This window comes from Poromitra crassiceps (assembly GCF_964638095.1).
Source record: "Poromitra crassiceps genome assembly, chromosome: 13".
NCBI classification, from domain to species: Eukaryota; Metazoa; Chordata; class Actinopteri; order Beryciformes; family Melamphaidae; genus Poromitra; species Poromitra crassiceps.
In genome coordinates this window covers 26,421,463-26,431,462 of record NC_139644.1, presented here as the reverse complement: position 1 = coordinate 26,431,462, position 10,000 = coordinate 26,421,463, and the positions used below count along the sequence as shown (strand labels likewise).

Here is a 10,000-nt window from a genome sequence, read left to right as displayed (position 1 = left end):
AGAGCCTCGCCCCTGTCTGTCTGTCTGTCTGTCTGTCTGTCTGTCTGTCTGTCTGTCTGTCTGTCTGTCAGCCTGTCAGTGTCCCCTCCCCCTGGGGGCTGAAACACCCCCACAGGCAGGATCCAAACCTCTGACAGAGCCTCAGCCGCATCCTTCAAAAATGGAAAGTCAAGACGTGAACCCACCTGGTATTTGGTATAAGAAAGGATGGCTTTTTGAATCAGTGGACTCTCAGATAAGAACCAGAGCTCTTGGGACAAAGCGATCGCTCCGTCTCTCCCTTCAACGACTTCCGTCTCCGGCCCTCACAGCAGGAAAGGAGACTCGTACGTACGCTATGTGAACGCTGACAGACTCCATGTTTGGAGTAGAGCAGAGTGTGTTCTGCTGTGGAAAAATCTGCAGGGACTTCAGCCTTTTCTTTTCTTGGAGGTGGTGGGCTATAGCCAAACCCAGGGGCACTTTGGCGCAGCGAACTGCAGGCCGATCCTGGGGAAGGCACAGTGCATGCTGGGAGGTCACTGTGAAGGTCACTGCACTTCACAGCGTGCTGCTAAGCATGGCTGTTAACACAGAGAACATAGGGGCATAGGGCAGGAGGAGCCATGCACACTCTCCCTCAGGTTGCTCGGCCTGGAAAGCTCCGACAACAGAAGTCTGATCGCTGGTTTCAAGATTTCACTTTCAAGATGCCCTGCTCTCCAGAACTGAAGGCGTTTTGCCATAGAGATGCACTGCTGTACACTTCTTATAGCTTTCACTTGGATTTGTAGGCGGTTTGAAGTGGGGGTTCAAGCGGGTTTTTCAAGAAACAGATACATTTCGTATTGAAGCTGCCAGTAGCTAGTTGTCAATATTCAGTAGCTTATCTTTGAGGCAACAGGAGAAATCTTTGTTTTGGGGTTAGGAATGTATCCCTGTCTCTGCGTCAGCATTTAGACCATCATGGGACACTAAGGGGCCCTTTACACGAGGACAGTTTCTGGAAGAAACGACACAATAGCATTTCCTTCACACCTTCTCCCTGTTTACATGAGTGCTGTTGAATTTTTAAAACGCCATAATGTACATGCCAGGTCGCTAGGTGGCAGTGTGATGGTCAACGGGGCGTTGCTCGTTGCTCCACAACTTGGAGAGTGCCGGGTCAGCCTATAAATACTTCCACTATTTCCTATTAAAACACTTCTCTCACAGCAGCGGTAAACTTTGAACAGAATTACAGCCATGGCGAAAGAAAAAAGCAAGTCCGACTACTTTGTTTGGACGGAGGAAGAGGACTGACTGATGTTGTTGTGTAACTCGCGCACGGCTATGACGTAATCGCGTGTGTCGCGTGTGCAGGCAAGTCAGAGTTCCTGAAATGAGCCGTGTCAAAGCGATTACATGGAGCGCTCAGTGGGGAGCGTCACCAAGAATTCCACTCTGGAGGTTGGTTTCAAAATGTGTAGTTTCCTAAGCGCAAATTCGCCGTCGCCGTCTAAAAGGGAGGCACTAACGATAAAATAATTCCCCGTCACCATAGGAAACCGTCCTCGTGTAAAGTGCCCCTAAAACTCTCCAATGAAACCCAAGAAAATGAACAGCTCTAATGACCCAATGGCCTATTCAATGTTAGGGCAAACTCTGGGATAGTCTTTAAACCAAGAATTAATTCACAAAAGATAAAAGAACATAATTAAACAACTCGTAAAACATGCAATGAAAATACTTCTGTTACTCTGTTAAGGGAGGAACAGACCGTGACTCAGAGAGATATCTGAGCCAATATCAGCCCAATATATCGGCAAAGTGAATATCATTCTAATTTTAAGTCATACATTTGAAATTGAAACATGTTTTTACTGCTAAACCCTTACGAACTGGACACGATTGAACATGTTAAATCTTTTTCTTTTTTCTTTTTTTTACAATCTCTGCATTGGCCAGCAGCCAGCCAGGCTTTTTCCTGAGGTTTCTCTCAACTTTCATGTCACCTTGAGCTCCTGCGCTATTAAACACCCCCACTGTCAACAATCAATACATTTGGCTGGGCTTCTATCCCTCGTTTGTCTTCGCAAATGAAGCTGATGGATGAGAAAGAGCCCCGGTGCCCTCTCTCAGGTAATGTGCTGTGACTGTGGCCATGTCAATACCCCCAGGGTTAACCAGATGGAGGGGAGGGAGGGAGAGAGGGAGGGAGGGAGGGAGGCAGGGAGGGAGGGAGGGAGGGGGGGAGGGAGGGGGAGAGGGAGGCAGGGAGGCAGGGAGGGAGGGAGAGAGGGAGGGAGGGAGGGAGGGAGAGAGGGAGGCAGGGAGGGAGGGAGGCAGGGAGGGAGAGAGGGAGGGAGGGAGGGAGGGAGAGAGGGAGGGAGGGAGGCAGGGAGGGAGGGAGGGAGAGAGGGAGGGAGGGAGGGAGGGAGAGAGGGAGGCAGGGAGGCAGGGAGGGAGGGAGGGAGGGAGGGAGGGAGGGAGAGTGATGTGTTCAGAGGGGCACAGAGGAGCAGGGTCAACTCTCAGGACAACTTAATATTTAATCAACCCACCCCACCTGTAACCCTAAACCTCACAATCCCCTCTGGTCCAGCAAGGAGACAAGGAGGAGGGAAGAGAGGGGGGAATGAGACTGAGGCAGAGAGAGAGAGGGAGAGAGAGATGGAAAAGAGGGCGAGGAAGGACGAGATAGGGGACGTTTGACCAAGGCGGTGAGATGACCGTGTGCAGCAGGCAGAGAGACAGACATAATAGGAAGCTGGTGAATAGCAAAGTATTCTTAACTCTCCAGGCTGTTTCACGTGGGGTCGAAGGTCACGTGGGGTCGAAGGTCACGTGGGGTGGAAGGAGGCGTTCAGCACATCATGATGCTGAATTGTAATGTGAGGGATGCAGGTGGGGTTGGTTTGGGATGTGGAGACGCAACGTGACAAAAACACCTTCACACTAACTTCTGTTCTCTAATTTCAGTGAAAGCTTTATTTATAGAGCCCTTTTTAAAACACACTTACAAAGTGCTTCACACATAGACACACTAAATATATGAACGAATAAATAGATAGGCTACAGCATGAAATACAATATAAAACATGGCAACGAATAGACCTAAATAAAAAGGCAGGGATGGAGATCTATAAAAAGACTTGCCTATAAAGGGTTTTTCGGGTTTTTCGAAGCAGTCCAGAGATTCAGTAAATCTGACAGATTGAGGAAGTTGATTCCAGAGGGGCGGGGCTAAAACTGCAAAGGCACCCTCACCTTTTGTCTTGGAGTGGGAGCGGGGGATGCATCAAAGGCTGGGATTTGAGGAACAAAGTGGTCGAGAAGTGGAATGAAGAACGAGGAGATCACAAATGTAACAACAGGGCCTCATGCCTATATGTTATCAACAATATCTTGTAGTTTATTCTGTATTTTTTTGGGAAGCCAATGGAGGGATGCAATGGGAGTTATATGGGACCTACAAGTAGTTCTAGTAGTTAATAGCCTGGCAGATGTATTGTGAACCAACTGTAAATTACCAGACATCCAATATTTTGTGGTAGCTAAGAAATCATGGATGGAACAGACTAGAGTTGATTCGGGTTATTTGGTTTGGCAGAGAAATAAATCTGTGAATCATCGGCATAACAGTGATATGACACATCTTGAAGGCGGCGAAACAAATGACTCAGAGGAAGCATAGTGAGAAAAGGATTAGTCCGAGGACCAACCCCTGAGGGACCCCACACAGCAGGGGAGCTGAGGAGGACACATGATTATTAATACAAACATTAAAATATCTACTAGTCAAGTAAGAATAAAACCAGTTTCAAGCTGTACCAGAAATGCTGACCCAAGAACTTTGTCTGCATGCATGAGAATGCCATTGGTCACTCTTAGTAATGCACTGTGCTTGTTTACGAAAGCCGCATTAAAATTTGCCAAAAATATTATGGCCCTCAACCAACTTGAAGAGTTGGACTGTAATGACATGATGATAAAGGTAGCTTGCCTTGGAGATTGGTCTGAAATTCTGTACCCGGGACGCACGCAGCACAACCCGCTCTGTCTGAAGCAGCAGCAGCCTCATCTGTCGCTGTAGTTACTGCTGAGTCCAGCGGAGGGCGAGGGGCCACCTCTCGCTGAACGGCAGCAGGTAGGCAGGCAGATGGGCCGCCAGGAGCCCCGGGTCCCCGCGGAGGTGCAGGCGGCCGGGTTCAGCACAGAGCCACCCAGGCCTGGCGTCAGCACTTTGGGGGAGAAGCCGGGGGGTAAAAGTGCTGAGGCGGCAGCCAGCCGCATGGAGAGGCGAGGTGAAGCGGTGAAAATTTAACCAGCCTGATGAAAGTTTTAAATGTGCGTGTTAAACAGGAGAGGAGAGAACCGAATGAGGGAGGACAGGGATGAGGGGGATGACAGAAGGTGACTGGAACAAAACAAAAAAGCTTCTGAGGGAGGAAGACCCCAGGCTTGACCTGCATAGAATATCATAGAGTATCCCCCTTCAGGTCCGGCTTCCTGATAATTAGCTGCAAAGACACTGCCAGTTTGTTTCAAGGGCACCGGCTGCATCCCTCTGCACTGCGGCCGTGCTGCTGCACACACACACACACACACACACACACACACACACACACACACACACACACACACACACACATGCCACAGCCCCCGTAGCACTTGTGTTGACTGCCGTTCACATGATGCTACATAATGCAGCCAGTTAGCTCTGCTCGGGCCTGTGGAGAGAGAGAGAGAGAGAGAGAGAGAGAGAGAGAGAGAGAGAGAGAGAGAGAGAGAGAGAGAGAGAGAGAGAGAGAGAGTCAGGTGGTGTGATTACATAAGGTTGGCTAACAGGCTCACTGTGGGGTACACACTCACTAGACGGTGTTGATGGAGTCTTTCACAAGCCTGATGGGGTGTTGATTAGGATGTGCTCACACAAAAGGAGCAGATGCTGAAATGGATTCTAATATGCTCTCTCTCTCTCTCTCTCTCGCTCGCTCCATACACCACATTACCCCCCCCCCCTCCCCCTCCCCCTCCCCCCTGCGCTCTCGCTGCCCTCTGGTGGTTTCCAGGTGCGGTGCGAGCCTCCAGCATCTTCCCCATCCTCAGCGTCATCCTGCTCTTCATGGGAGGCCTGTGTATAGCTGCCAGCGAGTTCTACAAGTCACGCCACAACATCATCCTCAGTGCAGGGATCTTCTTTGTGTCTTCAGGTGAGTCGAATGCCCACCAAGTTAAAGGAACACGCCAACATTTTTGGGAGATTCGCCTATTTGCCGTCTTCCCGATAGCAAGATGTGAAGATAGAGGCCCTTCTCTGATAGAGGCCCTCCTCTGTGCGTGTAGTAGAAAAATAGCTCCCGCTATAGCTTAGCTGCACACCTTTTCCAACTGAGGGCCCACTAGAAAATCTAAAATCTTTTCCCGGCCCACCTCCCACTTGTCAAATAGTGACATTTAGTCAGGACACTTTTTAATGCGCTGGGTACCCTTTTTGGTCACTTGGCGTCATTTTTTAAAGCAACACTGGATATCTATTTTTGTCACTTGGGGTCACTTTTTAACGAGTAGGACCTTTTTTTGGTCACTCCCACCCACAACATCTGAAATCAACAATAAAATAAAACTGTGGCTAGTAAGGGCAATGTGGTCGGGGTGGCGGATGGACTTTTGTCTTCGATGCCGACGAGCAGGGTTCGATTTTCAGCGTGTTCAAAATACATTTCAACCATAAGTGACATTTAATGTTTTTGTTATTTAACCCTAACCCAAACCATTTCGCTAACCTTAACCAAGTTTTAGTTACCTAACTGTAACCGTAAGACACATTGTTGTTGGCCATGGTTTCATTGCATCTAAGAATTAGGAAAAAGGGATACCACCACCACCCAGTGGTTTGATAAGTGACGCTAAGCGGGTCCGGACCAAAGTCGTCAGAATTTGACAAGTTGGGAGTGAGAATGTGTTGACCATTCTTCCCTCCTTTCTCTTCCCTTCTTTCTCCTGGTCCTGTTGCTAGGCTGAAAGCTACCCATTGGGATTCTTCTCTAAAAATACGCTGTCCCTGACATACTTTCCAAAACATCCATCTTCCCAGATATACCATGACAAACACTTCTCGGCGTATGACTAAACTTAACAGTCAAAGCGTAATGTGACTATACGATGGGCTCTACAGCAGAAAGCCAGTGAGTCATTTGATGCTCTGTCCTGTAGGATCTGCATCAAGGCCTGAAGCCCAACTCTTTCTCACTGCGAGAGCAAAGGCCAAGGCGACGAGTATCAGTCATTAGACGGAGAGACGGACAGGATTCGTACACGTGTGCAGACTAGAGCATGAATCAGCACTCTAAAGATATCTGGCAAGATGTTACGTATTTTGAGCTTAGTGGACTCTTTAATGTTGTGCTCTATGAACTCAATGATCTCTTGTTCTCTTGTCCTTTTCTTCCGTCTCGTATCCCCATGAACCCATTACCCACAACCCCCTCCCTCCGCCCCACCACCTCCCAACCCCCTCCAGGTCTGAGCAACATCATTGGGATCATCGTGTACATATCAGCCAACGCGGGGGACCCCTCCAAAAGCGACTCCAAGAAGAACAGTTACTCTTACGGCTGGTCCTTCTACTTCGGCGCCCTCTCCTTCATCATGGCCGAGATGGTGGGCGTCCTGGCCGTGCACATGTTCATCGACCGCCATCGACAGCTCCGGGTAGGGGCGCGCGCGGCCGACTACCTCCAAGGCTCGGCCATCACGCGGATCCCCAGCTACCGCTACCGCTACCGGCGCCGCTCGCGCTCCTCCTCCCGCTCCACGGACCCCTCGCACTCCCGCGACGCCTCGCCGGTGGGCCTCAAGGGCTTCAGCGCGCTGCCGTCCACAGAGATCTCCATGTACACGCTGCCCAGGGACACCCTCAAGTCCTCCGGCACGCCCACCGCCACCTACAACTCTGAGAGGGACCACAACTTCCTGCAAGTCCACAACTGCATCCCGAAGGACCAGAAAGACTCGGCCCACACCAACACAGCCAACCGCCGCACTACGCCCGTATGAGGGAGTCGACAGAGAGAGAGTGTGTGTGTGTGTGTGTGTGTGTTTGTGTGTGTGTGTGTGTGTGTGTGTGTGTGTGTGTGTGTGTGCATGCATGCGTGCGTGCGTGCGTGCATGCGTGCGTGCGTGCGTGCGTGAGCGAGTGCGCGCGTGTGTGTGCGAGCGTGTGGGCATGTGCGTGTGTGTGTGTGTGTGTGTGTGTATGTGTGTGTGAGGGCCCGGACCGGACCAGCGGAGAGGGGAGACCAGGGGACACGGGGGAACCCCTGTGGGTCTAATACACCACAGGAGAGGATGGCTTTCCATGTTTATAGACTTTCTTTTTTCTTTCAGCTGCATGACTTTTCCATGACCACCAGGTTTGCTGTGTTCCTGGAGTGAATGGCAGAGGAGTAAGAATGGGTCAGGCTGTCCAGAGAGAGTGAGATGTCCTTTCTTCTTTCTTTCTTTTTTTGTTATGAGGTTTTTGGGCCACAGACGGGGAGGGGGGGCTATGTGTGAGATAGAAATTGATTTCATGATTTCATCGCCCTTTGGTTGGACCAGTTTGCCCCACAGTTTGGCTGGAGCAACAGATCAAGCTCCTCCTCTCCCAGCCCACCGCTCAGACACACACCTCTTGTATTTATTGACATTATTCATTTGTAACATTTTTTTGCATTAAAACTGTGAATCGTTGCAGCTTGGGATTCAGTAAGAATTAGCCCAATCTGTAAACTCTAACAAAGGTACTATATATATGTATTACTTTTATAAATAAATTATTACGTTAATAATCAAGAGATACAGACTTTACTGAAGCAAAAAAAAAAAGTAAACTAAACCAAGTGCTGTTGGTAACATGAGAAAAGACTCTTTTAGTATCTGTTAATGTGAAGGTTGAAAACAAGAGAAGGTGGCGTAGGTAGCCACACTACAGATGCAGACAGTCAACAGTAGAGAAATATCTATTCTTTTAATAGAACCTTCTCGTCTTTTTCTCAGTCCCTGTTCGCTTTCTTTTTTGGGGGGGTCGTAATGGGAGAGCTGAACCCCTTAACAGAAAGAGCCAACAGAGGGGTCAAAGTTCACAAAGAAAAGACTCCAAATGCGACTTCCACAAAATAAAAAGGAAGGAGGAGAGGGGAAGGAAAAGAAGAGGATGCCAAACACAAAATAAAAACTTGCAAAAAAGGCAAGCAACAAGTTAAATATGAAATAGTACAAGAGAAGCTAAGTGACTCACAATTTCAGAAATTAAATGCATGCTATAAAATTACAGCAAATCTGCTCTTGAGAAACTTAAGTTTTACAGGTTAATAATTATAAGGGGAAAAAAGCAAAGACGCTAAAGTTTAAAGTATTTAATGTTTTCATGTGTATTTTTTCTTACATTTTTTATTTATTTATTTAGCTCATTTTATCTTATTGCTTTTGTGAGACAAACCAAACAATCTACATTGAACAAAACTGCTTTTTTAAATGGTTTGGTTGGTTTCTTTATAAATATATAAATATATGTATGTATTTTATTTTTAAAACTCACACAGCCTTAGTCATTTCCTTGTTTATTTTGATTTTTAATGTGTTGTTCAAATTGAAAATGAAATCTTTAAAGGTGCCAAAACCGAATGATCCTATACTTGGATGCATCAAGTCCTGATGAATAAAATACGAACCCTAGGGGGAACAAATCAGCCTGTTTCGCTGCGTGTCTCTAACTTTACCGGTTGTTTCAGTTACTAACATTTACTGTCGCTGTCTGTAACATGAACTCAGATCAAATGATGCTCTCTTCCCTTGACCTCATCATATAGAGCATACAGGGTTTGGTGTGTGGAGGGGGGGGGGGCGTTTTAGGGTTAGACTGATGTATTTAGTTTGCCAATATTGATATGAATAATCAAATATCAGCCTGTCAGTAGTGTCATCTGGCCTGGTAAAACCATCCTGATCACGTGACCTCACATTATGTTTCATGCCACACGGGCCAGTCTGGACTTCCATCCATGTCATGCAGGGCCTGCCCCGTATATTGACAATGTAACCGGCCAATCAGGCGCTGCTGCCATAACAGTAATTCCACAATGGCTGCTCGCGAAAGATCTGCTATGTATTCTGGCCCAATAAGATATCGAATAAGGAACTCTACAGTGTCAGTCTACACAAAGACTGGCTGCAGAAACGTGATCTCAGAAATGAAACACCGTCGCCTAAGATGGCTTGGACACAGACTACGAATGAGCCCAGCCTCAGATGGACAGCACCAGGGAAAAGGAAACCAGGCCGACCTAAGGTCACCTGGTGAAGAACGGTAGAGGATGAGCTGCTGGAGATGGTCTCTCGTGGGGTGAGGCACAACCGTTTGCTAAAGACCGTGATAGGTGGAGGAACTTTAATGATGCCTTATGCCCCTATAGGGGGGTGAAGAGCATACTGTAAGTAAGTAAAGGGTAAACACTGCCATAAGTTATTGCAGAAAATAGACTCAATTAACAATTAAACAAGTAGACCAGTGGAGTTTCTCATGCAAAAGGCGTTTTTCACCATTGTTCTGAGTGGATTCGGATTGGATTTGGCGATGCTGATTGGCTGAAGGAGTTGTCTGTCAAGGGAAGTACTCCCACCCACTGAAATCGCTGTGGGCGGCTGGAAGTCCAGATTGATACGTAGAGCGAAACAGGATGTGAGGTCATGTTATCAGGATGGTTTTACCAGGCTAAGTGTCATCCACCTCTGATATTACATATGATGCAGTTTGATTGATTACATATTGTAGAATCGATCAATACTAGACTAGTTGTCTATGCGGAGCCTTTAACCTGAATTGATTTGATTGGCTCTGATATGAAAGGATGAATATGTTAATTATTCTGGGCTGCAGTGGAGTTTTATTGTTGAATGAAAGCTGACATTAAAACTCTGGGGGATAACACTGAATACTGATTGTTTTCAGGATTTATGAAACTCTTGAATATCATCTACTGGCAGCTTCAGTCCGAAG

General features: G+C 47.6%; 1 protein-coding gene across 1 annotated transcript in view; it reads left to right on the top strand.

Annotated features, from left to right (window-relative positions):
- Window positions 1–7,020, top strand: part of cacng2a (calcium channel, voltage-dependent, gamma subunit 2a) — a gene marked incomplete at both ends in the record, with an annotated part of 76,082 nt that extends 69,062 nt beyond the window's left edge. Inside the window, 2 exons of the mRNA XM_083649878.1 lie at window positions 5,034–5,174; window positions 6,485–7,020. Of these exons, the coding sequence (XP_083506004.1) occupies window positions 5,034–5,174; window positions 6,485–7,020 (677 nt within the window). The remainder of the gene's footprint in view (window positions 1–5,033; window positions 5,175–6,484) is intronic.
- Window positions 7,021–10,000: the final 2,980 nt, after the last annotated feature.